The sequence below is a fragment of the Megalobrama amblycephala genome, linkage group LG17 (assembly GCF_018812025.1).
Source record: "Megalobrama amblycephala isolate DHTTF-2021 linkage group LG17, ASM1881202v1, whole genome shotgun sequence".
Lineage (NCBI taxonomy): Eukaryota > Metazoa > Chordata > Actinopteri > Cypriniformes > Xenocyprididae > Megalobrama > Megalobrama amblycephala.
Genome location: NC_063060.1, coordinates 18,069,811 through 18,097,113, shown reverse-complemented (window position 1 = coordinate 18,097,113; position 27,303 = coordinate 18,069,811). Strand labels below are relative to the sequence as shown.

General features: G+C 37.5%; 2 protein-coding genes across 4 annotated transcripts in view; both read right to left on the bottom strand.

Moving 5' to 3' along the window:
* zzz3 (zinc finger, ZZ-type containing 3) overlaps positions 1–13,403 on the bottom strand; it is a 33,281-nt gene extending 19,878 nt beyond the window's left edge. Inside the window, exons 1-2 of one of the 3 annotated variants that reach the window (XM_048162895.1) lie at positions 13,152–13,403; positions 304–1,783 (exon numbers count right to left, since the gene is read on the bottom strand). In XM_048162895.1, the coding sequence (XP_048018852.1) occupies positions 304–1,718 (1,415 nt within the window). In that variant the 5' untranslated portion in view covers positions 1,719–1,783; positions 13,152–13,403. Of the gene's footprint in view, positions 1–303; positions 1,784–12,279; positions 13,062–13,151 lie in introns of those variants that run through there. The other 2 variants (XM_048162893.1, XM_048162894.1) reach the window with 2 other exon arrangements.
* A 1,165-nt stretch (positions 13,404–14,568) lies between these two features.
* usp33 (ubiquitin specific peptidase 33) overlaps positions 14,569–27,303 on the bottom strand; it is a 40,705-nt gene continuing 27,970 nt past the window's right edge. Inside the window, exons 13-24 of the mRNA XM_048162932.1 lie at positions 27,012–27,184; positions 26,096–26,166; positions 25,847–25,880; positions 25,721–25,766; positions 24,359–24,539; positions 22,318–22,444; positions 21,276–21,445; positions 19,883–19,964; positions 19,687–19,795; positions 18,398–18,500; positions 18,139–18,207; positions 14,569–15,735 (exon numbers count right to left, since the gene is read on the bottom strand). Of these exons, the coding sequence (XP_048018889.1) occupies positions 15,578–15,735; positions 18,139–18,207; positions 18,398–18,500; positions 19,687–19,795; positions 19,883–19,964; positions 21,276–21,445; positions 22,318–22,444; positions 24,359–24,539; positions 25,721–25,766; positions 25,847–25,880; positions 26,096–26,166; positions 27,012–27,184 (1,323 nt within the window). The 3' untranslated portion in view covers positions 14,569–15,577. The remainder of the gene's footprint in view (positions 15,736–18,138; positions 18,208–18,397; positions 18,501–19,686; positions 19,796–19,882; positions 19,965–21,275; positions 21,446–22,317; positions 22,445–24,358; positions 24,540–25,720; positions 25,767–25,846; positions 25,881–26,095; positions 26,167–27,011; positions 27,185–27,303) is intronic.

Below are 27,303 nucleotides of genomic sequence, written 5' to 3'. Positions count from 1 at the left end.
AATGTGACCGCACCTCAAGCCTACAGGATTTGCCAATCTTTCAATTGGCTCCACAAGCTGCAAGATTCATGTCTGTTGCGAAAATATGTCGTTTTAATTCTTCAGATCTAAAAAGTTTAATACTTTGGGTTTGGGTTTTTTTCAAATTAGGAACAATATGAGGAACAATGAACAATGGTGCTTTCATAGCAAACACCATAAATGAATTAAAACAAAAGTGCATAAAGACAAAGTGCACCTTTGTTGACCACAATTATAAAAACAATAATGACTTCAGCCAGGATAGCATAAACCTGAACATACTCTTTGTTGTGTTTGAGAGCCAAGTGATCAGACTCAAAATAGTAGACATCTGGATCCTCCTCTTCCTCCTCATCTTCCTCAGCCTGAGCGGCCAGCAGCTCTTTGGTGGATCTCGACACTCTACTATCCGACACTCCGACCTCTCCACTGACGCCTGCTTTCTCTGAGAGTTCACTATCTGCCTCGCTAGAAAGCCCCAGTGCATCATGGGGAGGGTCTTTATGGCTGGTGTCCTCTGAAAAAAGAGGAACCGGCATGGCCTCCTCCTTCAGTGAACCATTGTCTATGTGCGGGGAACTGGGTTTGGGGGAGCTGGCTCTGAGCCCACTACCAAAGGCAGCGCGGCGTGGTGAAGTCCTCAGGGTATATCGGTGTTCTTGAGGCTCTGTGAAGGAGGGGGGCTCTGTGGGCAGCTGGGAGGCAGCCAGCATCGCCATTTCGCCTGAGATATTCGAGCAGTTGTCAGAAGGGTCCTGCGGCTCAGCCTGAAAGCCACCGTTGGTGCTCTCTTCTCTCGCGAGCTCGTCCTGAGCCTGCCCGGCGTCCCCCACGACGTCCACCTCTACCTCCATCTCGGGTTCTTGGGACAGCACAGCCTCGGCAGCTTCCTCGGGTGTGCAATTCCTCTCACAGTCAATCTGAGGGCTGTCGGACTCATTGGCTTGCTTGGGATGAGGGGATCTACAAGGCACAATAGGGTCAGGGGATGAGGGCGCAGCCTGGCTGCCATTTAACAGTGAAGGACTGTTGTTGAGAGTTGCAGGGGAGGCACAGAGCTCCGCGGTTAAGGCTGCAACTTCTGAGTCCTCCTTATGGAGTTCGGTGATGCCATTGGTGGCCTTGATGTTCTCACCAGCCTGTTGCGGAAGGATGATCTCCTCCGCCGGGCTGTCCTCTGTCTGCTCCGCCTCTTTGTCGAGGCTGAGCTGAGGGGCCGTGGACGCGTTCGATTTGGCGCCTTCATCGTTTTCCTTCGGTGCAGCGGGATTAGGGCTCTCCGGTTTGAGAGAGTGTTCCTCCTCTACCCCCTGCGATTCACCTGAGCGAGGGCAGCGTTTGGCCCTCTTCAGGGCGGGGGAGGCTTCCGGCCCACCCCCGGCCCTCGGACGCTCGCAGTAGTCCGATTTGTCCGACTCGTCCTTCTCGGAGCTTGGCAAGCCCCGTTTTCCGTAGGCGGGCAAGGGCTCACCCTCCGCCTTGCTCTCGGCTACCTTTCCGACCTGTGCTCCGGTTTGCTGGTGCTGTTGACAGTCCTGCTTCTTCTTCGGTGAGCGAGCTCTGGGCACAGGAGGCGGAGAGCTCTCTTCCGGCTGGGCGATGCTGCGGTTCCTGAGGGTTCGACCACAAAAGTTCTCATCCAATCCATTTATCCCCACTGATGATCTTGTGACGCGCGAAGAGCGGGACGCGGCCATACTATGGTGGGTGCCTACTGTCTCCTCATCGTGGTGCTCTCTCCTCAGCAGCAGAATGTGGGCACCTGAGGGACACAACGAGAGAATAATTAAAGACCAATCAGATGCACAGTTAAATGGGTGTGAGATTATTCTTAGTTTATAATTAGAAAAAAAAGAGTCAAGATTTTAGTTGCCCTGCCAATGATACATTTTATTTTTAAGATATTTATGCATCTGAAATAGATTATTTAAATTTAAGTTAGTTTAAGAAAAAGAGAAAAAAGTACAGCAAAATACCTGAAAGTGTCCCAGCTATTATTATAACTTATGACAGCTATGAATTCATAAACACATTTTTGCTGCACACAGTGACATACAGTGATCTGATTATAATTTTCAACTCATCCTAACTAATGCTTCGGGGATGAGCACAAATTATTCTTGGCATTTCGGTAAAAGCTTCCATTTGTTATCCAGCTAGATAATTTCATTTCAGTGTCATATTAAAAAAAAAAAAAAAAAACATACACATTAAGGTGATTTATCAAAATGATAAATACATTATGGACTAAAGGGCCAAATATGGAAAAATAAAGTATAAGAAACATTTTATCTGCAGTTTAAAGATGTGAGCTAAACTGTTTGCTGGATGCTCCTCCACAGTGCATCAATGGATTGAGATGGAGCAGGAAAAGGCGACAGACATTTTTATTTATAGCTTTTTTTGCTAGTGAAAAAATATGAACTAGATCTCTGAAGAAAATGTGTGTGATGTTTGCCTGTGCAAAAGGTGCCAAGGTGCTGCTATGTGATTCTTTACTGGTCCAAGTCAAAAAGGTCCCGTCCATGTCTCAAATCCCTCTTTCAATGAAAGTCTACAGTTTCAAACCAAAAAAACTAAACAAAACAAAAAATAGAACAACCCTCAACAAAACGCAATTTAAAGTATCATTCATGTCTGTAGCACAAACACTGATGTTCCTCAACTTCAGCAAAGGGAAATAATGGTTCTTTATAGGAAAATAGGGGACAGTATAAAGACACTCTTTTTCATCATTTTTCTATGTAAACCTGCTAGACGGACACGTTTGACTGTTGCGCTGGCGTATTTTGCAGCATCCCGTGCATGACACAGTTAAAAGAAACACTGTTTTAAAAAAAAAAAAAAAAATATATATATATATATATATATATATATATATATATATATATATATATATATATATATATATATATATATATATATATAAATTCTCTATTTAGCCTAACTTACAATAGTGATAGATGGCTTGAACACATCTCCTCTCAGGTAGATTGCATGTTTTCTTGCGTGGCTGGATGTTGGGGCTCATAAATAATAATCAAGTTGTCTGCATTCGCCCAAAACTTATTTTCTGAAATCATAACACAGACGGTGAAAGGGAATTGCCACTAGCGCAAGTCCGGCTGACTATAAGCGGGAGTGACCAGTCGGCAGAGGATTCTACTCAGGGGAAGTGTTTACGTATGGCAAAGTATGGCATTTGCCATACCCTGGCATTCAGAAAAAATGGGAGCTGCTCGTTAGTTCTGTTGCTTGGAAAACAATGACAAAATTTGTATTTAGAAGATATAAGCATTCAAATCTTAGTCTCTCACTTCCACCAATATGAATAAACGATTTTGATGACATCACGCTGCACTTCTCATCAGATTTTCTGTCCAATCAAATGCTCTGTAGTATCTAAAGCATCCCGCCCCCTACATTATAAATAGATGCTGAAGCTACGGCTAAAATCGGTCACTTTTTCACACATTTACCATTTTCTACATGATGAGTGGCATATTGTGCACTATATGGGGCACTAAATGAGTTTTGACTGAGCTCAACAGCTCTGGCCGAGCTGTGATACAAATTTTATTGCCTATTGGCTATTTTTTTTAAATGGGAGGAGCTGTTCGATATGTCCTGTCTTCCAGTTTCAGTGGAAATCACGTCAACACTTTGAATAAAGCTGCGCGTTCCAAGGCACTTCAGTGGGCCTTTAATGTGCGCAATTTCAAAGGAACATCTTTATCGTAAGTTCCTCTCTTGCTCTCACAATCTTTGGGTTTGGTAAAACACAATCAAACATACACCAAAGGAAGAATAACAACCTACGGGCTGGCTATGATCTACTGTTACCTAAAAGTCTATAAATATGTTTGATATTCAGATGTTATCTGAGAGTTTCCCACAAGCTATCAATCTACTTATCACACATGTGCTGGCTAGGCTTTCCCTGGTGCATTGCTAAAGCTGCAGATGTGAAGGGGGATGGTCTGTATTTAAGCTGCCTCTTATGTGAGCTATAAAAGTGCTTTCCAACAATGGCCACTACAACACAAACCTTTAGCCTTGAAAGACTGATCATATTGGGTATCTTAAATGAAGCAGTCAGTGCTCCACAGAAACCTTTTACCAGGGTCCAAAATTAACATTCATAAAGCACCAAAATATAAGTTGAACAAATTTACGTGATGTAAACTTAATTATAACAATCTGACTCACTGACAAAGTATACTTCCCATGTCCGTGTTCCATTCGGGGTTGAAAGGCTTGAGCGCTCAACTGTGCGAGACGGAGCGGAACGCGGGACAATAAAGTATACCTGGGCCTTAAGTGTCAAATGTTTTCCTTGGATGAAATTTTCCTTTTAAACATTTATCAATTTTCTTTTTTATCCAAAAGTTTCCAAGCCAAATAATTGAGAAGCCTTCACATTTTTGTGACAGCGGTTCATCGATAGAATCTTGTGCGACGCAATGAGCTGCAATGTTTCACAAATTCTTTTACTACTTCTAAATATTAAATCTAACATTTAAATGTAGGCTTTTATTCACATATAAACACTGATCAACACACACGCAGCACAATAAAAATTGTAAACAGAAGCTCAAACGTGCTTGCTTGATGTATGAGAACAAGCTGCACTGGTTCCTGCATGACACGAAAACAAACCTCATTGGTTCTCACAAGCACATTTGAGCTTGTTTACCATATTTAACATGTTCTATGTATGTACATTGTTCAATGTTTATGATTAAATGCTTAAATTAAATCTGTTCATCAAACAAAGTAATGGATTAATTTTCAATCTTTTGAACTCAACACGCTAACACTTTTGGTGGAATGGACTATAAATGGAAGGAGAGAAATCTCAGGTTTCATTTAAAATCTCTTCAAAGATTATAAAATATGTTTCAAAGATGAACAAAAGTTTTATGGGTTTGGAATAACTTGAGTAATTGATGACAATTTCTGAACTTTCCCTTTAATTGTTTAAAATCTCAAAATAACGTTTACATTTTCTCTCAATTCACCAGCCATTGGCAGGTGTGGCAAAAAGTTAATTTTGGAGCCCAGGTATGAATAATGAAGCAGTCAGTCTAAAGACCGGCGCTTACAGAACATGATAAATTGATATGGGACCAGTGAACTCCACAAAATCTGCAAGGTAGCAGCAAAAACACCTCATTTCAGCTGGGGGCTTCACAGAACACTGAAGGGAGCGCTGGCTAGTACCATCGTCTGCATTACTCAATAATTAGTGTAGTACTAAAGTCAAATGTAAGCTTGAAGTGTGAAAAATTAGATTACACCATATCAAATTTCTCAATTGCCTCCATTATGCTAAAGCCGTGCAAGAGGATACGTCTAGTACATATGCAGGGGGTAAAGGCCACAATTTCAGATTTATTACAGCCAGAACACTTCCAAAAAGCCTGTCCTTGAAGGAGAAAACAGCATTTTTGTAAAAAAAAAACAGCGACACTGAAAAGACATTGGTGTAGGATTTACTTTGAAACAGGATTTTCACTCTAACACTGCTAGTATAATTTGACAAAGAATTTCAAAGAAAAGTAACACTCTCTTTTGAAGTAGAAAGAGAATTTTCTTGGAAGGCAAACTCCAAAAATCTCTCTTTTATTTACTACAAATATCATTTTTACAGTGCAGATATTTCATAGACCACACCAGCTCCTCCAGTTCACACAATCAATGCCATGTGCAATTAGTGTGATCTGAATGACGAGAGAATAAGATTTTGCACTGCTGACATTAGCTTTGCTTGAGAAATGAGAGGCACCTGAGGAGAGTCTTACACACACCCCTTATTCACACTCCACTGAAGCCTCCTGGTGAGCGTCTAATGTGATTTGACCATGCATATAAAAGACGAGACAGAAAACAGACAGATGGGGTGGTGTCAGGCCTGAATAAAAGCACTAAAATGGTTAGAAAACATCATTTTCCATTACTACCCATGTCAGTTTAACTACTAGATTCTATTTTCCTCTCTCTAGAAAGACTATAAAAGACCTGTTTCTCTACACAGCAAATCCAGACAGTGGTTTGAGCTGGCACAAACACATAGAGGCTAATAGATTTTTTTTGAAGAATGTTCATAGTCATTACGACCATAAAATGAGAGGGAAAAGCTCTTGCTCATGGAGGAGTCACTCACCACTAATGTCATCACACACGCTACAACCTTTCATGACTCATTTGTGCGTAATGAGGTTATCTGGAAACTCAAATATAGTAAGTGCAGGTTAGGCTGGCTCCTCCTGATATGCCCAATAAAGGAGTAAAACCCTAAATAACAGAGTACGATAAGTAATGTAACAGAGCACACTTCAAAGCATTTCATTGTGTGAACATCAGAAAATCCACTAGGATCGACTTATTAAAGCAGATGTTCTACCAGTGGGCCCCCAGCAAACTTCCAAGTGGGCCACAGAATGACTTAAAAATATAAAGGATTAACTTAATTCAAATGCTCAACACACAAATCAAGATGTAAACTGAATTCATGTTTCTTGCTCCTTCCCCCCTCAAATCTCAAATCTTCTGGAACCACATTAAAGGTGCAATATGTAATATTTTCAGTCCGCTAGAGGCCTATTCAAAACAAAGGTGTAGCTTGATGACGCCACGTTTGAGCGCAGAATCTTGGGACATGTGGTCTTCACATCACAGCCGGAAGAAATAATCGGGATAGGACTCGGGAAAAAATCATGTTCATGGATGCGATTATTAACGTTACTGTAGTATGAAGCAGAGCAGGAGTGAGTGTTGTGGGAGCTGAACGAGGCCGCTGGAGCGATTGCGCAACACACGCCATGAGCAGTGGAACTTTTATTATGCCACTGTCGCCGGCACCACTTCCGCTTTTCCGGTCTTTAGTATGAGGTAACGCAGCTCTGTTTATCATATTAGATGCATTTGAGTGCGTTGAAAATGTTATAACATTACTCTGTGCGTTCGCTCGACGGCTGCTGTGAGACATTGTTGGAACACTGCAGTAAGCTAGATCAATTTTTGAATATCATATTAAATGCTGGATGGCTTGTGTTGATAAATGGCATGTAATTAATTTTAAAACGTATTGTATGATGGAGAAAATTCTGTATTACTGTTCCTAAAAATAAAGCTGCATGTTAAATGCAGATGCTATGTTAGCTACTTCACAAAGTAGTGTTTTTCTCTGAGGCATGGTAAAGCATGGTACTCGCAAAAAAAAAAAACAAAAAAAAAATCAAGAAAATTAGATTTTAAGACCAAACGTTTCTGTCAATAAATGTAACCAAACAGTTGTTACCATGTCTATTAAAACATGTAAATATTAAAGCGTCTTTGGTGTTTCCATTTTTTTTATAAAATAAAACCAGAAACCGAGGGTAATGCGGATATGACACAATTGACAGGCGACTCCTCACACGTCCCAGAGTCTTGGTTAAAATTGCAATTTCTCAAGATTTACAAATAGTTGGAAACATTTGGGATATTGGAAGTACTCAAGTGAACAAAATATATAACACTGGCCTAGAGGTTTTTGGATATTTTACTGTAAAATTCTTACATATTGCACCTTTAATTGTGGTTAATTCTTTTTAATATATCAACACTCCCAGTTGCTGTTAATAAATAATTATTAACAACTTTGTCAAAACGTGACAGACATACCAGATAAAATATCTTAGCCAATAGATCACTGCAGGGATGATATATTTTTGTAGGCCAAAACTCAGAAACAAGTTAGCATTATAGCACTTCTGGTTCCATCGTCCTAAAATCAATGGGATTTTTGAATGGGTTTTTTGGTTAAATGCTTTGTAGGGTTGTCATGGTACTAGTATGTCTGCTGTCTGTCTGGCTGTGCATTTGCTGAATGAACTCTGTGCTATGTCCAAACTGATTGCAGTGCATTTTATTTATGCATCATCTTTTTTATATACTAACCTGTTTTAATAAATTTGATTTCAATTTTTATTCTCTACTTTTATTTCTGTTGTTACACATGCTACTTTTAATCTGCTGTAATTATTTAGATTATTGTTATTCCTTTTTATGTAAAGCATTTTGAATTACCATTGTGTATGAAATGTGCTACATAAATAAACTTGCCTAGTAAAATTTCACAATTCTCTGTACCAATTTCGGTACCATAGCAAATAAATAAATAAAATCAGTTTATTATTTACAATGATAATAATTAAGTAAATGATACATAAAAACAACATGTAGCCTTTAAATGTTTACAAGTAAACATTGTTAATAAAAAGATCAAGTGAAAAATTTGTAATACAATGAAGGAGAAATAAATACACATTACACAGAACAAGTGGCAGGTCTTAGCTTGCATTTACACTCCAATACTTAATGCACAACTATTTTGACATACAGTATCAGATTGTTTTGTCATTTAAATGCAGTTGTAAATCCAGAAAGTTTGCAGTGTACAGAGCAACACGAAAACAATATATATACTTTTTTTTTTTTTTTTTTTTCAAATTGTATATGGGCCTTCATAATCACTGAAGCTGTCAATAACTTAGGCTAAATTCAGTGCCTGCTCACTGAGATCTACACTCCTGTGAAAACTCCCGCAATAAAAAAGCCATCTACACTGCACAGCGCTCAATAAATCTCTTATTTAAACATTGTAAAAAGAAACCTCTGACGCTCTTCACAGAGCACTTACACAGATACACAGCCACCTACTGTATCAGCGGGTACCGAATACACCCGGTACTCTGTATTAGTGGTACTGCAGAAATGCGAGTATTGTCACATTTTTAAAATTTCAGTACAAACATCACTACTGACCGAAGTACCTACCCCTTTGTTATTTTTTGAAATCTTTTATATGTATTGAAAAAGCTGGTTGCTAACAAGTGGCTAAATGGGACTACAGAAGTTGTCTGGGACATGAAAAACCATCAAACCAAACTTTCAGGGAAAACTTTTTTTTAAAATAAAGACTAAAAACAGTTGTCGGAAGCTTAGAGGTGATGCTGAAGTCTAGCAACTGTGGTATAATTCATTTATATCCTACGTCAACCTTTTTACTTCTGGCGATGGCATTTAGGCTTCAAAATTCATAAAAGTTGTGTTCATTTGTGAAGATTATCATGATGAACAAAACGTATAAGTATCAAACTTTTGTTGGTCACAGAGCTCATTTTCTGCAAAAATCCTTTTGGATTTTGGATGAGGGAACCAAGGTGATGCCAACTTCCACACTGACCTACAAAAATACATCATCAATGCAGCACTCTATATGGGGAGGCCTTTGAATATTGTGTTGGACAATGGGGCATCATCAACTCAAAAAAGGTTAAGAACCACTGTATTAAATGGGTACCCCAACAATATTGTCACGTTGGTTCTGACACCAACAATGGCAAATGCCATGTCACTCTTGACCAACTGCAATGTGGCAGGTTTATATATGTGGAGGCACAACTGAAATGTATATAAAAGTCACTGGTCACTATATGCTTGTGTATTTGGAACATGAGGATGACTAAATAATAAATTGAGTCCCTGCAAACAACACTTTCAGACAAAACTTATACAACTCTTCTGAATAAAATCAGCTAATAAACGAAAAATTGAAGAAAAAAAAATCAAAAATCAAAAATGAGATCTCAGTTCTGACCTTGCTCGGTTTAAACAGAAACAGACTCTCTGGATTACGGGGGCAGAATTAGTGAACACTAAAGATGCACTGAAGAAAGACCCCAGCAGCCCATCTGTGCAGCGGCTCTTATTGTTCTTATGACAGCCAATGGAGACGCTTCATGTCGTCTGGCATTGTCCAAATACAAGTTAAAAGTAGAAAGAGTAGGTCACACATTATATATTCTTCCTCATATTGTTCCAAACCAGCTGTTCATCTTTTTAGCAGGACACCATACAAGCAACATCAAATTATACAATTTGTGCACTACATTCCAAATCTTCCTAGTTTGGACTTAAATTTAAAGGTGCAATATGTAATATTTTTGCAGTAAAATATCCAAAAACCACTAGGCCAGTGTTATATATTTTGTTCACTTGAGTACTTACAATATCCCAAATGTTTACAACTATTTGTAAATCGTGAGAAAATTGAAATTTTAACCAAGGCTCCAGGACGTGTGAGGAGTCGCCTGTCAATTGTGTTGGTTTCCGGTTTTATTTTGTAGAAACCATGGAAACACCAAAGATGCTTTAATATATTACATGTTTTAATAGACAATTAAGGGAACAACTGTTTTGATATATTTATAGACAGAAAACGAATTGTTGTTATATAGCTCAACACGTTTAGTCTTATTGTTTAAATCAATTTTCTTGATTTTTTGCGAGTACCATGCTTTACCATGCCTCAGAGAAAAACACTATTTTGTGAAGTAGCTAACATAGCATAATCAGATGCAGCTTTATTTTTAGTAACAGTAATACAGCATTTGATCCATCATACAATACACTTTAAAATTAATTGCATGCCATTTATCAACACAAGACATCCAGCAATTATTAATATGATATTCTAAAATCGTCTATCTTACTGCAGTGTGCAACAGTGTCTCACAGCAGGCGCCGAGCATCATTTTCAACACTTTCAAATGTATCTAATATGATAAACAGAGCTGCGTTACCTCATACTCATGACCGGAAAAGCGGAAGCGGCGCCGGCGACTGTGTCATAATAAAAGTTCTGCTGCTCGTGAGGCGTGTGTTGCGCAATCGCTCCAGCGGCATCGTTCAGCTCCCACAACACTCGCTCCTGCTCTGCTTCATACTACAGTTACGTTAATAATCGCATCCATGAGCATGATTTCTTTCTGACTCCAATCCCTATTCTTTTGCGCCGTCCGTTGAGATGGAGACCACATGTCCCAAGATTCCGCTCTAAAACTTGTCATCATCAAGCTACGCCTTCGTTTTGAATAGGCTTCTAGCAACCTCTAGCAGACAAAATTATTACATATTGTACCTTTAAGTCTGTTTTAAATTGCTCTACCTGTCCGTTTATGACACATCAATGACTTCAATGCTGGCACGGCACAAAAATGCAACATTTTTTGAATATGTATAATGATTGTGAATGAGATTTAAGTCTTAACTCTTCAGTGATCTTGTTTATCTTTATAAGAATTGGTAAATACTGCAGAAAGCATATGGACTAGTTTTATTTATTCTTTTTTGAGGCTTGACAGTTATGTCTCTGTAACTTAACTGTCACTGTGTGGGCTAAAAACAAAAAAAAAGATTATTTACAAAAAAAAAAAAAAAAAAAAAATATATATATATATATATATATATATATATATATATATATATATAGTGCTGTAAAATAACAACATATAGGTTTGGAACAAAATGAGGGTGAGTAAATAATTACATGATTTTTATTTTTGGATTTACTATTTATTACTTTAATATCATAAGTGAGTCAAGCACATGGACATTAGCTAAAATTGCACTGTTACTCAGTAAAATATAGGTATGTATTATGCGTCAAGCATACAGAACTGTACATGGAAAAACACTGCAATTCAATTTACAAATAATATAAATACGCATTTTTAGGGCTGCAACTAATTTATAATGGGGAAAAAGTAAAAACATTCGATTCCACATTGGGCAGGATGTGAAATAACAATTTTGGAAATAATGTATAAATTAATTAAATTAAAATTACTTTATCCGATTAAATGCATAAATAATGGACAGATTAGAATCGAGACATTTTTTCGTACATCACACCTTGTCTAAACAATCACAGACACTACCTCAGTCACTGACAGGTGACAACAGAAACTCAAAGAGGTGGAACATACCATAGGAGTGAGATAAAAGCCAACTGCCCTCAAAACTTACAGTTTTTATGGATATGAAATATGCGGCTGTCATTCTACTCGCGCTCTGCGCCGCACGCGTCAAGAATTTGAAACTTCCTGAATAATCTTTCAGCTCGCGCGCGTGGCAAAGAACTTTAAATTGACACGTGCTCGCCAATGAACTATCACAAAACAGCCCAACTCAGTCCAAATGACAACGCGGAGAAAGCACTCGCCCTCTGTGCAGCTCAGCATGTTTTCTAAATTGCTCGTCGCAGTGGTTTCAGAGAACCCAGTTTGGCTCAGTGACTGAAAATTGATAAAACCCTCATTAAAAACCTGTTCTCAGAATGAGATGTTCTCTTCAGAAACGGGTTTGCCTTCATAAACCGGACACACTAACAAACAGTGACTTAAGCACTACTGTAGATTATTAACTCACCGTTATTTATCTAGAACAGCCGTAAGAAGAAAACATTATCTCCTTCAACTGCTTTTAACGGGCCTCTCCGGCAACACCGCATCCGCGGCTCGGCATGATGTGCCGCCCGGCTGTGCCTCCCAAACCCCCGTGCAAGTTTCTCCAGTTCTGCTGATTTCTGAGCGTATCTCAACTCCTGAATTAGTCTCTAATGCAACACGTTTGCTTCATGCACATAATTAAGAATTTTAAAACACATGATTTTTTAGACATAACTAACCGTTTAACTGAACAAAACAAATGTGTCCGCAGGGTTTTATTAGCTCACCTGCTAACTACTGCATTCACAGGAAGCGCAATTACTTTCATTTTGCGCTATAAATAATAAAACACACTTATCGTGTAAACGTCCACACAACAGTGAGAACAAACAATTGGGATTTTTTTTTCCACAACTCATCCACTAATTAGCATTTTGGCTAGGAGCACTAATGAAGATAATACACACTTTAGCATGCTAATGCTAACGAATTTGGCGCACCCTTTCTAACGCACGTTCATAACACTTGTTAACGAACGGAAAATGTGTTATTTCCCCGTGTCATATAAACGCAATCCGCAGAGCAGGTGATTAAATTACTTTTTAAGATAAAAGGCCTAAATGTTGAAGCTAACTGGCTAGCGTGTAACAGTGCAGAGGAGCGGGGGCAGCGTGCACATACACAACTGATCAGCCGCAACAACTTTGCCCATCAAATCCGCTCGAACTGCTACAATCGGAGCGGTTCCTGCACCAGAGTCTGCTTTAACTTCTAGATAAACTCAGGGAATTGGACTTGAGTGACGGATAATTCAATGTAAAAGGGTTTATGAAGCTACAGAATTACACTTACCTCACTTCCGCAAATCGTTTGCTGCACATTCGGCAGCCGCCATGTTTTTTTTCTCTTTCGGTGCTGCTGTGAATGTGAATCCCACAATCCCGCTCACTGCGATACTGTACAGGACAGCAGCCGCGGCCCACACGCTTGCTGCTTTCATAATGACCGGCTCTCAAGAGCTCTGCTGTCAGCACCGACCTTACCGACCATTTCAGCCTGATGATGAGCAGCATATTGTACTGAAGAATGCACTATTCCTATATGTTATTGATCTGTCCACGAGGGAAAATAATGGCTAGATTACACCAATGCTATTTATGGCTCAGTAAACTACTTTAATTTTATGTCTGGCTCATGTCAATGAATTAAATTCACAGTCAAAATAATGCCTTGACCTGTATATTTTTCAAGCATTTTCTACAAAGGGATTTTCGAACTCCTAGTGCTAAGAGGTCCGTTTCAATGTTTAGAGAAAATTACTGATTATACTGATATATATATATATATATATATATATATATATATATATATATATATATATATATATATATATATATATATATATATATTCAGTATAATCAGTAATTTTCTCTAAACATTATATATACATTATATATAAACATATATATATATATATATATATATATATATATAATATAAGCAAAAAAAAAAAGAATTAAAGGGCAAAAATATATTTCAATGCTTTTGCGTCCCTCAGAAACTTTCCTCGCAAAACTTTCTTTGGGAAATGCAAACATTTGTGAGAACGAAAATGGATTGACTTTTTTTTCCATCACCATATCTCTTTAGGGGCTCCATAGCACATAAATATTTTCCAAATAATATTTACATATGTATAATGTATTTTTTTGGCTTTTTATACAAAGAATTACATAGATGCCTTTTATACTTTAGAATAGGGGTCCCTCACTCAAATATCATCATATTTGGGGGTCTGTATCTTAAATATTTAAAACTCCTGTACAACATTGTGTGAATCATGCAAAACCTGCTATATTTCTCCCCAAAACCAAGAGAAGAAAATAAGAAATTATCATGAATTTTTATTTTCATGAAAATATAATTCTCCTTACTGTAATGAAAACAACAAAACAGTGAGGTACTACAACAGCAATTTCTTAACATATTTCAGTAATAAGAATCATGAGATTAATGGGAATTCAGAAAACCATAAAAATAAAACGTCTAAATGCATTATGAACTGCAGCAAATGTGCTTAACTCTCATGAAAATATCACAATGTCAAAAAAAAGTCCTAATCAGGCCTTATTTTCTTTATGCACAATTATCATTTATTATTTTTTCTTTGATTTTGGGGTGAAATACTACTCAGAAATGTATCAATTCACAAAGCAAATGAATTCATATTAGTTTCTTACATTTCAGCTCATACGAATGATGACAGATATTGACAGCATGAGTTTTAGGTTTAATAGTAGCCACTCAGATACAGCTTTCATCTCAGCGGACAATTAATATTGAAAAACATCCTTCTATACATTAAATAATGCCTTGAATGTACATGTGCGGCAGCAGGATTTAATTGATCTTATTTTTTTCCTTTTACATAGCATTTTTAAACAAGACAGCCATTGATGTGTTCCAATGTGCGCCTTATTGTTTGCATCTCCATGCAACCCACTGGGCACAGCTATGCCATACAAATAAAAATGAGGATTTGATTTTCTTGCCAGCATAATGTGCCACATCATTCCTATTAGCGTGCATTCTGCTTTGATTTAGCTTGTCAAATCATTTTCGAACAAAGAAAACATCCATGAATGCCAGAATAATCATACCCCTCTGGAATAAATAACATTTAGTGCAGGAACGTGTGTTCTTTAAGTACTAGTACATTCAAATACATATCGAACATCAGAGCTGAAGCATGCACCTTTTGAATCTACAGTACAGTGCAAAACAAACAAAAAAAAAAAAAGTTCTTTCCTGAGACTACATAGCATTTTAGTATCCCTTCATACCCAAAACATGAAGTTTTCATCCACTAAGACAACATATTCTTTCATTTTCTTAAGTGAGGCAGTACCTCAAAAATATGTACAGATGCAGTGGAATTTTTCAAATTATGGTCTATTTGGGTTGGGCGAAGCAAAATCTGTCATGAATGCAGCTGCACACAGAAATCAAATGCATTAATGGACTGTGAAAATGTGTCTTAAGTCTAATTGGTTTCTAGTGTCAAGAGGATGTGGATATGCACGATATATACAAATTTAAAGCACACTGGAGGATGTTTAATCCATCCGTCTGCTATAAAGAACAGTCATAAAGGGTACAGAGAGTGTGTATGATGAGGTGAAGCTGTAAGGTCCTTTGCTAGTATCCTTGAAAACAAAAGTGAAGTGCAAAATAAGTGTTTGTCGGTCCCCTTGCGGCCCAGCAGCATCTCAGCACAACTACACCGAGCGTGTCTCCACTTCGATCTTCTCCTCTGCTTGAGAACTCTCGGACTCCTGATGGCTGACGCTGGGCCGCACGGTCACCACCGGCCCTCCTCCGTGAATGGAATGGAGGAAGTTCCAGGTCTCTTCTGATATCTGACCTGAATCGGCACCTGTTAAAGCATAAAATAAGCAAAATGTGTTTGTTGGTTTTTTTGAGCACAAGTAAAAGTAAGCACACTATTGTAGGGCTGCACGAATAATCATATTTTAATCGTGATCACAATTTAAATTTTAATCCATTAATTGGTGTCAGTTGACCCAAAAATGAAATTCTGTAAACAGTTACTCACCCTCATGTCGTACCAAACCCACAAGTCTTTCATTCATCTTCGAAACACAAACGAGATATTTCTGTCCCTTCATTTTAAGTCTATTCACCCAAAATTCTGATGGTTCAAAACATTCATAAAGAGATCGTAAAAGAAATCCATATCAATCTAATGGTTTAATGCAAGTCTTCTTAAGAGACATGATCACTTAATATGATGTACATTTTACAGTCTTTTACAATCTCTCTATTACCGTTTTGAACTGTAGAGTATTGTGTGAAGAGACTTTCAATGCAGGGACAGAAATCTCTCCGATTTCATTAAAAAATATCTTACGGGTCTTACAGGTTTGAAACGACATGAGAGTGAGTAAATGAATTTAGATTTTTGGGTGAACTAACCATTTAAGCATAATAGTTTTAACTATTAGTTTGCTGGTTATTTATCCTGATTTTCCCCCCCTCATTTCTCATCTGTTATCTTGCATTTGTAATGAGTGTTTATGCTTGGGGTTGCCAGATTGGTGTTAATTCCTCCAATCAGAGCTTGGACACATTTTCTGGCTAGAGCTGTAGAATATAATAGTTTATACGATACATTGTGATGCTGATATGAACGATTCGGCACCGATGCATAAAAAGAAAAATTTGATATATATATATATATATATATATATAAAATTTTATTTTACAAAAAGAATATGCTTGAATGAGAAAAAGTGCAGGATGTGTTAAATGAGTTATTAAAAGATTAGTTCACTTTTGAATGAAAATTTCATGATAATTTACTCACCCCCTCCATCCAAGATGTCAATGTCTTTCTTTCTTCAGTCGAAAAGAAATTGAAGTTTTTGAGGAAAACATTCCAGGATTTTTCTCCATATAGTGGACTTCAGTGGGGTTCACTGGGTAGAAGGTCCAAATTGCAGTTTCAGTGCAGCTTCAAAGGGCTCTATGTGATCCCAGGAAAATAATAAGGGTCTTCTCTAGCGAAACGATAGGTAATTTAAAATAAATAAATAAATAAATAAATAAAGTACATACTTTTTAACCACAAATGCTCGTCTTGCACTGCTCTGCGACGCGCCACGCATTACGTTGAAAGGTCACGCGTGACGTAGGTGGAAGTACTGTGGTAGGGCGAAAAACTAATTTTCTCCTCCAACTTCAAAATCATCCAATATCGTTGTTTTAATTCTTTTTTTTTTTTTTTTTTTGTAAAGGGTGTTTAGCTTAATCTTTGCATGTTCGCTTTGTAGACACTGGATCGGTACTTCCGCCTATGTCACGCATGACCTTTGTAACATGATTACGTCATGCGTGCGGATCGCAGAGCAAGTGCAAGCTGAGTATTTGTAGTTAAAATGTATATACATTTTTATTTTTATTTTTTTAGAAAATTATTGATTGTCTCATATGATAAGACCCTTATTCCTCGTCTGGGATCCCGTAGAGCATTTTGAAGCTACAATGAATCTGCAATTTGGACTTTCCACCCAGTGAACCCCACTGAAGTCCACTATATGGAGAAGAATCCTGAAATATTTTCCTCAAAAACCTTAATTTCTTTTCGACTGAAGAAAGAAAGACATGAATATTGTGGTTGCTGAATAAAAGCACTTAATGCAACCTTTGTGACTTTTTGTTGTTTTAATATAAAACCATTAACAATTTGGAATGATTGGAATTAATAACAGGAATTTCACTGTTTTAGCTTTTGAGAGAAGTTTCCTAAGCTTTTGTACTGAGTAGGGCTGGGCGATATATCGCATGAGATTGTCGCGCGTATTTCGTCAGTAAAGCCGGTTCCCTGATTGCCGCTAAATCGCCATCACCTGCTTTCAAATGGAGCGGCATTTAATAGACAGAGCCGTAGTTTCACTGACAAGCCACGCAATATCGCGTTCATTATCAAAGGCGATTCATCTGCGAAAAAAAAAAAGTAAAATGTGAAAAGAAATGTGTCAAATCAGAATAATCGTGATTAATAATCGTGATCCTAATTTTTTTTATCAAAATAATTGCGATTATCAGTTTAATCATTATCATTTTTGTTTCTTCTGAGAGTCACAAAAGATATTCTGAAGAATGTCGAGGTCCAAACAACATTGGAAAATAGTGTATGTTTCACAGAAGAAAGTCATACAGGTTTGGAATGATTGTCAAATTGAGAAAGTGGGATATGAAAATGGGATACAAATGCCATTTCATGATTACTTAAAAAGATCCTGATGGTAAACATTACCTGGCTTTAATGTGATGTGTCCATTTTTATTTATAGCAATCTTGGAGTTATCAATTGGCCCTGGTGGATCTGAAAGACACAAGACCATCCATCATCAGAAACAAATATCCCAACCAAATGTGAAATGCGACCAAAAGCTATAATGAAGTTCTTCAAGAACTCCTTATTGATCAATAACCACAGAACATGATGCTAATATTCAATTTCAAACTTTCAGATAGTTTAGAAGTATCAGCAGCAGGGATGAGAAATGACTTACCGATGTCCTTGCCTTTGACAAAACCTTCCCATTCCCGGAACCACTGCATGCTGATACAGTATATCACCACAGGAGACTCCTCCTCCTGAAACGCCTTATTGAGCTACATGAAGGACAGAAGAGAGGGGGGAAGAGAAGAAAGCACATGAGACCATGAGATGTAAAAAGAAAGAATCCATTACCTGAGCATTTCTTCATGAAATATTGCATTATTGTTCAACTGCCGTTTCCTGCAGACTTTCGCTCCAACCTTAATTAAACTCACCTTCCTATAACTTTATAACAATCTTGAAGACCTTGATTTCGTTCAGGTGTGTTTGATTAGGGTTGGAGCAAAATGCTGCAGGAAAGTGGACATCGAAGGCCAGAGCTAAAGGGTTAGTTCACCCAAAAATGAAATTTCTATCATTAATTACTCACCCTCATGTCGTTCCAAACCCTTAAGACCTTCGTTCATCTTTTAAATACAAATTAAGATAGTTTTGATGAAATCCAAGGGTAGACGAATTTGAATGAAGTCGTTATCTTTGTTTTGTGTTTGCGCACAAAAAGGATTCTCGTCGCTTCATAACATTAAGGTTGAACCACTGTAGTCACGCTGACTATTTTAACAATGTTTTTACTACTTTTCTGGACCTTGAATGTGGTAATTTCATTATTTTATATTGAGGATAAAAAACTTCTTGGATTTAATAAAAAAATATATCTTTATTTGTGTTCTGAAGATGAACGAAGGTCTTACAGGTTTGGAACGACATGAGGGTGAGTATTTAATGACAGAAATTTCATTTTTTGGGTGAACTAACTCTTTAAGAACCCCCGCACTAGACAGCTATGACCATTGTGCTCACGTCTCACACATGCCTCAAACAGATGGAGCTAAGGGTGTAATAATTCACATTTTCTTGATGCATTGATTACAAATCCTGCCGATAGGTAATTACGTATGACAGATTAATCAATTATCAAAATAGTTAGCCCTAATCGGCTTAGCGTATCGGATAGAATTGTAATATTTGTGCATCCCTAAATGAAAGTCCACATTATCTTTCCTTTGGCCTCCTTTGTTGAGTGTCTCTAGCTGAAATCAAGTACTTTTGTTCTCATGCATTAATAATGACTACCATTTTGGAGGAGAGGGGTGGGGGTCACACTGCTGATCTCAGGCTGAGAGGGCGGTGTTAGGGTCATGGGTGTGTTCACAGATAACAGTCCAGGCGTTAGATTAAATGAAAAGGCCAGACACTCTTCACTGTCCCTTTAATCTACATTGACACTGTGGCTCCTACCCGAACAAACATGTCCAGTTCATTCTTGCGGCGTTTTTCCAGCTTCTCGATCTCGGTCTGGCAGGTGTGGCAGACATACAAGTGATTGACAGCGGGGCCGCCTCCGTACCTAAACAACAGCATGCCGACAATTAGCATTTAATTAGAACTTGAACTTCTGTAGGAAGTCATGAAAAGAGCGGTGACAAACGCTTACCTGCTATACAAATGATCCCATACACTTTGGGGAAGCATCATAACAAGATCATCAATGGACGTGGCTTTATTTGGAGGAATACCTGTTGGAGAAGAAGAAAAACAAGAGGTCTCAATTTTTTTCTACCCGTATGACCAAAAAAAGGGTATCTCTCCTCTAAAAGTCAACACGAAACTGCATTCAAGAAGATTTATAAATAATTCATCTCAGATCTTTTCCTTTAAATTTATTTGAATCATTTCAAACAAATCAGATCAAGGGGAGGAAAAGGCCTTTGAAATGCTTTCTGAAGAGATTCGCATCTATTCGCTGAGCTTATACTGCACTCTCATGTTTAGTAGAGTAAAAAGGAGAGGAGAAAAGAGGAAAAACAAACATAATCAGTGAAAACGATGTGGTGCCACTTGACCTCTGTAATGCTGGTAGAATCTGTAATTATATCTGGTGTGGAGTCATATCTGTGGTGTATAAATTACAATGGGAAAAGTAGGAAAGGCCCAGATCTTAAAGGGGTCATGACATGGATTTTTTAAAATTATTTTAATATGTTCCTCGAGTTTCACTTATAATGTTAATATTTTTTTTTTTTTTTTTTTGCACAAATCAGGGCCTGAATTGGGGTAATTTTGTTGCACAAGGGAGCTTGATTTCAACCTTGAATTGAATTTACAAAAAAGACAAGTAAACAAGAACAAATAAACAAAATTACAAGCATAAGCAAAAATAAATACAATAAAATAAACATACAAATGAAATAAAGAGAAAAAATAAGGTTTTCAGGTAGGTCTAAAAGTATTCAGGTACAGGAATACTACAGAAATTGAATATTTCATTGTATGAATTAAATACAGATTAATTCTTCTTGCTATCTTTTGTTGTCTGATTAACATTAATGACATAGACAGAAGCAGGAATATTAGACCGCTGTCACTTTAAGAGCTAATGCACAGATCCAATATACTGATACACATGCCTTTTCTTTTTCAACCATTTACATTCACTTAAGACATCACTGACAGTGTTTATTTGAGTACTCGCCAAGAGGGGCACTTTGAGATAATTTTGTGAGTTTCTGACTGTTTAAGTGCAATAATCTGTGAAAAAGCAGTCAGTTTGGTACTCGCAAGCTGATTGAGAGGCGGATGTGTGTGTGTTAAAATTGCTTAAATGTTTAAATTCACAAGTTGTCATATGATAAACTTTATTAACGATGCAACAATGGCTGATTAGGCAAGTAAAGATTCTGTCCCAAAATGCGAGCGAAAGTCTTATAGTATCATAGCAGGCAGAAAATTTGCACGATGTTTTAATGGTACAAAGACCTCTTATACACCAAAAGATAAAGGCAAATTGAATTTCTCATGTTATGAGCCTCATGTTATGTGGTCCTCACCTCCGTGGGCACAAAGGAAGTCATGGTTTGAGATGGGTCCTGGCTCAGCGAAGGTTTTGAACTTGTTCAGCCACTGGCGGGAGATGTAGAACTGCAGGAGGCTTGGCTCCATCATGTTGAGCAGACTGGTCACCTTCCGCCTCTCCTTCTGAGACTCGTCGTTACTCTTCCTGTTACACACACACACACACACAAATGACATCAGCACCATTTAGCAACTGTCAACACACACACACACACACACACACACACACACACACACACACACACACACACACACACACACACTTCACCATAGCAGAGATTTACATACAAACTCAAGGCCATTTGTCCTGCTCAACACAACCTTGAGCTTTTCTGCCTAAAAGACAGCTGCATCTTAAAATATTGTCTGTTCATCACAAAACCATGAAATACTGGAAACAGAATCAATAAACTGATAATTAACAGGATTAACACATTTGAACACATTCTATTCAGTAAGTAATGCAAAATAAATTTTAAAATAATGCAACATTTTAAAAAAATGATAAAATTTAGAGTATTAGCTACTTTGCATGTTCTCATTCATGGCCATTAAATGTTAAAAGGTTGTATAGGTCAGGGGTTTTCAATCTTTTAGATGCAATGGTCCCCAAATATGATGATCCCCAAACAAGGACCCCATATCATAAAATTTAAAAGGTATCTAGTTTGTATGCACGTACGTACGTACGTACGTACGTACTTGCTTACTTTTCGTACTCACTCATTAATCAAATATACTAGATATTACTCTGTTACCTATTCAAAATAGGTAACAGTTGAAATAATGTAGTCCTGAAATATGATGGGTGTTAGTAGCTTTATGGTTAGGGTTGATTAATAAATAAAGGCTGTAACCACATATTTAAGATTGAGGATAATCGTTTAAAAAAATAATTTGTTGTCTATGAATCTGAATATTGGTGGCCAGAGTTGAGAAAGTATTATTTTTAACCTTTTTAAGTGGAAAAAAAATCCAGGCTTGGGCTGTATATGTCTGTGTACTGTAGGTTCTTACTTGTAAAAGAGCACATATGCCTCCGCATTTTGAACACAGGACTCAGACACCTCAGTAACGCTCTGGTCATCGAACTCGTACCACTGCTGGTTCAGTTCATTCCGACAATAGGCAATATAGTGACCACCTTGAACAAAACAAAAAGCAAATTAAATACATTAGTCCCGTCAGAGCTGGAGCCTGGAGATTAGCTGACATGAACTGACACACAGAGCTGTGGTGCTCATGTATGCAATGCTAGTTTGAATCAGACTGGTGACATTTCCTGATTCCACTGTCCCCTCTTTGTCTCACCGTTTCCTTTTTCTGAGTGAAAGAGTGTCTTCCGAGTGGCACACAGCAATAAGCAATAAGGATGTGATCAAAAGATTGTGGGTTCGATTTTTGCCTGGTACAACTTAATAAAAGTGAAGTTGTGTCATTCTGAATATGGTGTCACTTTGATTCCTTTAAGCATTGTACTAATCATTCTACCTCACTGATTAGAAATGTTTTTTGTTTGTTTAGTTTTTTCATTCTGTGTTTATTCTCACCTGTACATCTGAACCTATCTTTTTTTTCATGCACATTCTATTTTGCTGTTTTTGCTCTTCTGGCTCTGTACTGCAGTTGCTGCCCATTCAGGGCTTAGCCCTGTATCGCTGCTTGCAGCTATATTTTCCTCTATTGTTGAATCAATATAAAGGCTAGAATACGCTACACAACTCTTATAATCTGAATAGATTTTACTAGACATCATACACTTGTTGACCTTTGTAAATAATTATAGAGAAAAATTGGGCATCACAAGACGCATGACAAATGAAAACAATGTTCTAAAATCGGCTCGAAATATCAAACATGTTTGAAATACTCCCATTTTTTAACTTCAGACTATGAATCTGTGAATCAGAGTTTGTGCAAGATTTTCTGTGAAATCTGCCAAATTCATAGACTGGGTAAACCCAGCCTGATCTGCCGGCGATTTGATTTCGCCCAGCAACTCGGTCTGGAAACCCGTACATTAATTTCTGCTGTATCTATTACACTTTTGCGGGAACCAATCACAGAGTGGCTTATCCACCTTGCTCGCTATTGGCGGGTACAGAGCTCTTTCTACGGGTATAACACGATGACGTCTCTCGCACGACCGTCAATACAATTCCTTTTAACCTCTCAATGATGCTAAATGACTTCTTTAGTTTAGCAAATAAATCGCTCGACTGGGTGTAAATACCATTCACTTTCATGTTTTTTTGCACAACCTGCAAAAATCCAGCCTGTCTGGAGTTTTTGCATCGCTCTGCAAAGTACGTCACCCGGATCGTTGATCTGATTGGTTGAAGGACTATCCAATTGCGTGAATAATGCTCGTTGATCACACCTCTTGTGCAGTAGGAAATACATAGCAAACTCCCCAGACCAATGTTCAATTTTAAATTGAGCTTGGTCTGGTGATAGCAAAAATCAAATTCAAATTCACCCAAAATCTGCAGTCTGGCTCTGACTTCCAGCAACTAGCGTCGACTCGTCCAGACTGCAAATCGGGGCAAAAATCTAGGCAAAAGTAGTGTAATGGATTCGTGTTTTAAATTAAACAAGTGATCAGTAAGAGATACAACTTTCACCACCTGAAACCACTTATATCTCACAATTCTGACATTTTCTCAGAATTCTAAACTCAATCTAAACTCCTAATTGCGAGAAAAAAGTGTGAAAGTGTGAGCTATAAACTGAATTGTTAGAAATAAAGTCAGAATTACATTAAAGACACTCACAATTGCACGAAAAAAGTCAGAAATGTGAGTTCATAGCTCACAATTCTGTTTTTTTTAATCTAAGGATTGTGAGATATAAACTCACAATTGGCAAATTATATGAACAACTCGCAATTGCCTATTTTTATTATTTTTCTTTTTATTTCACGGTGGAAACAAGCCTCCATAATTTATAAATAATAATAATAATATGAATAATAAAAATAAATATTATTATGATTAACTGCTGTAAATGACAATAGTACTTGTATGACCATCTCCCTCGTCAAAAAGCTCTGACTTACTGCTGGCAGTGCCGTGGTGACAGATGACTGACAGCAGGTCGTAGGTGGTGGTCTGGGCGGAGCTGTCCTTGGCCAGGAAGGGCTGCATTTCGAGGCCTTCCAAAGGGAAGGACACATGAGTGCCGATTTTGGTGGAGAACATAAGTTCATGTCTGAAGCGCTTGAGGTGAATGCACAAAATCTGTTGGGGAGACAGAAAAGAGAATTTTAACAAAGCAGGCAAGCCTGTTGTCAGTTTCCTACAATAAAAACAGCAAGAACGTGCCATGCCGGTTCATATAAAAATATAACTACCTGGGCAATTTTTACAGTAGTGTTGTAGTCAAGACCACCTAAACCGAGACCAAGTCAAGACCAAGACCAGTGTGTGTTGAGATCAAGACAAGACCAAGACTTTGAGGGGTTGAGACCAAGACAAGACCAAGACCAGACCAGGACTCCTCAAATTCATCTGAAAGATCCATATCTACTGCCTGAGAAATGTAGAAATGTAGCAGCACTCTTGCGGATATTACTTAATTACATCATATTATAATATATATATAAAAAAAGCACTCATTGAAGTACTTTTTTGCAATCATATCTTGGATTTTTGTTGGCATTTGTATAAATTTTGGTGACATTTTTGACACAATCCCCTGTTAATTTCTGACCTGGCACAACAGTAAGAAAATAAATCAAATTAGTAATAAGTTATTGATTGCATTTGAAGCAGGAAGTTTTACATCCAACCACGTAAATGATGTTAACAAATAAATCAGACAATGCACCGGCAATTTAGTGAAGTCCTCACAGTTGTGGTCTTGACCGGTCTTGAAATAAAATCCCGAGACCAGACCGAGTACGAACCAGGTCGAGGTCGATTTTGAGACAAGACCTTCAAAAATGGTCTCGAGACCGGTCTCGCATACTACAACACTATTTTACAGCATGACTGTTTAGTACTAGCAGTTGAGGGTTTCCATCATGGTCCAGCATTGGCCATTCAACAGATGTACTGAACAATCATCAGATCTAATGACTCCCATAAGATGGCTGCTCTAGCAATTACAGAAGCCTGAGCATATTTACCAGATGGCAGCAGATATTGTGGGTTAAAGGCATCCTTAGACTCTCTCCAAACATAAATCCACTGGATGTAGGAAATCAGATTCTGGACTCAGACCTTATTACCCATTATATTACTATTATTTCTCAAGGGTCCAGATTTTATGCTTCTTTCAGGCAGCCTTGATACAAGGCCAAGACCTAGCGGACTTGATTTGTGGTGTGTTTATTATTTTGTGTTTTGCAAGCTCTGGAATTAAATAATGTGGTGCCTGAACCTGTATAGTAACCATCATAGCTCATCTGTTCACTTACCTCTGGCAAACTCTGAACTTTGCAGAATTTGACCCCATTCCGCAACCTGAAACAACCAAAGAGTCAGTATTAACGCTTGAATTTCCACAACCATCACATTCAAGAAGTTCGAAAAGTAATACTCACTTTTTGCATTTTTCACAGCTGTACATGTTGTCTCCTGAAAAAAAAAAAAAAAAAAAAAAAAAAAAAGCATAAACAAACACTCAGTCAGTAAGAATTACACCACTGATGTGCTAAATAAAGTTTTATAAAGTGAAAGATTGCCTTATTTATCTTCTTTATTTTAAATTTCAGACTCAAAACAGCAAGATCGGCTATTGGTTAGTTTGGGCAACAGTTCAGCTTTTAGAGAGAGAAAGAGAAACATCGAACCTTTTAGTTCATCCCTGGCAAAAAAGGCAGCCAGACAGTCCTGCAGCGTGACCACAGGCCCCCAGAACCAACTAAAATCATTGAGCAAAAATAAACAATTAGGGTCAATCATTCAAAATTAACAGGTTAAGTCATTTTCCTTGGTCTACAATGTTATACATGTTTATATACTTGCAAATGGTATTTTATGGACAAAAAGACTGAAGCCAGCACTTGTAAAAAATAAGTGTGCTTAATTGTATTGAATGTGCATTTGTAGTGTACTTCAAATCTTAAAAGTATATATAAAAAAAGTGTACTTGCAGATAATATAAAATGACATAAAACGGCCACTTTAGTATTCTTAAAGTGAGTACACTTTCATGCTTCTTGACACACTTAAGTACACTTTTAAAAAGTGCACTTTGTAACGTCAAATTAAAAGTTTTAAAATCATTGTTTTAATAATCTTTTGTCATGCTTTAAAATACACTTATTTTGATGTGTTGACTAAAGCATATTATACTAAAGCACAGAAAAAATGTATTAAAATGTGATTTGTTTTTAGTGTGTAATTCGAGATTACTTTTAAAGTTAATTGCAACTTCATTACAAATGTGTTATATCAAATATGTTTAAATATGTATTTAGTTTACCATCAATGCAGTATATTCACCACTAAACTTTAACCACATTTCAATAGAGGTAATTATGAAAAGATGTAATTAAGTCCAACTTGAGTAGGTAAAAAACACAAGTTTAGCTAATTGCATTTAATACAGTGTAAACATTTATAATCTAGATATGATTTATACATTTTAATTTTTAATTGAACACGCTATATCCATAATAACTGCTGTTTTTAAAAGTATTCTAAAGTGTACTTTTTTCACAAGGGTACACCCTCCCTCACATAAGAGAAATGTGCACACAATACCTCTTGATATATTCCATGACGAAAGCAATCCAGCCTTGAGGGGCGTAGGCTTCTCCACAGGAACCAGCCTTGACAAGAGCCGTCTGGTGGGAGGAAGAGTGCAGCTTGGCAAGGTCCTCTTTCCCTGGGATGGGCAAAGAGATGTCCTGGAAGTTCTCCAAAGTCACCGAAACCTGATACATGAGGGGCAAGCAAAAGAGCAGCCTAATTTAAAATGCTAATCTGTAACTGCAACTACTGCCAGGAACAAAAGCTAGTAAAACAACTGATGAAAAGAGCTCTGTTGTATTTA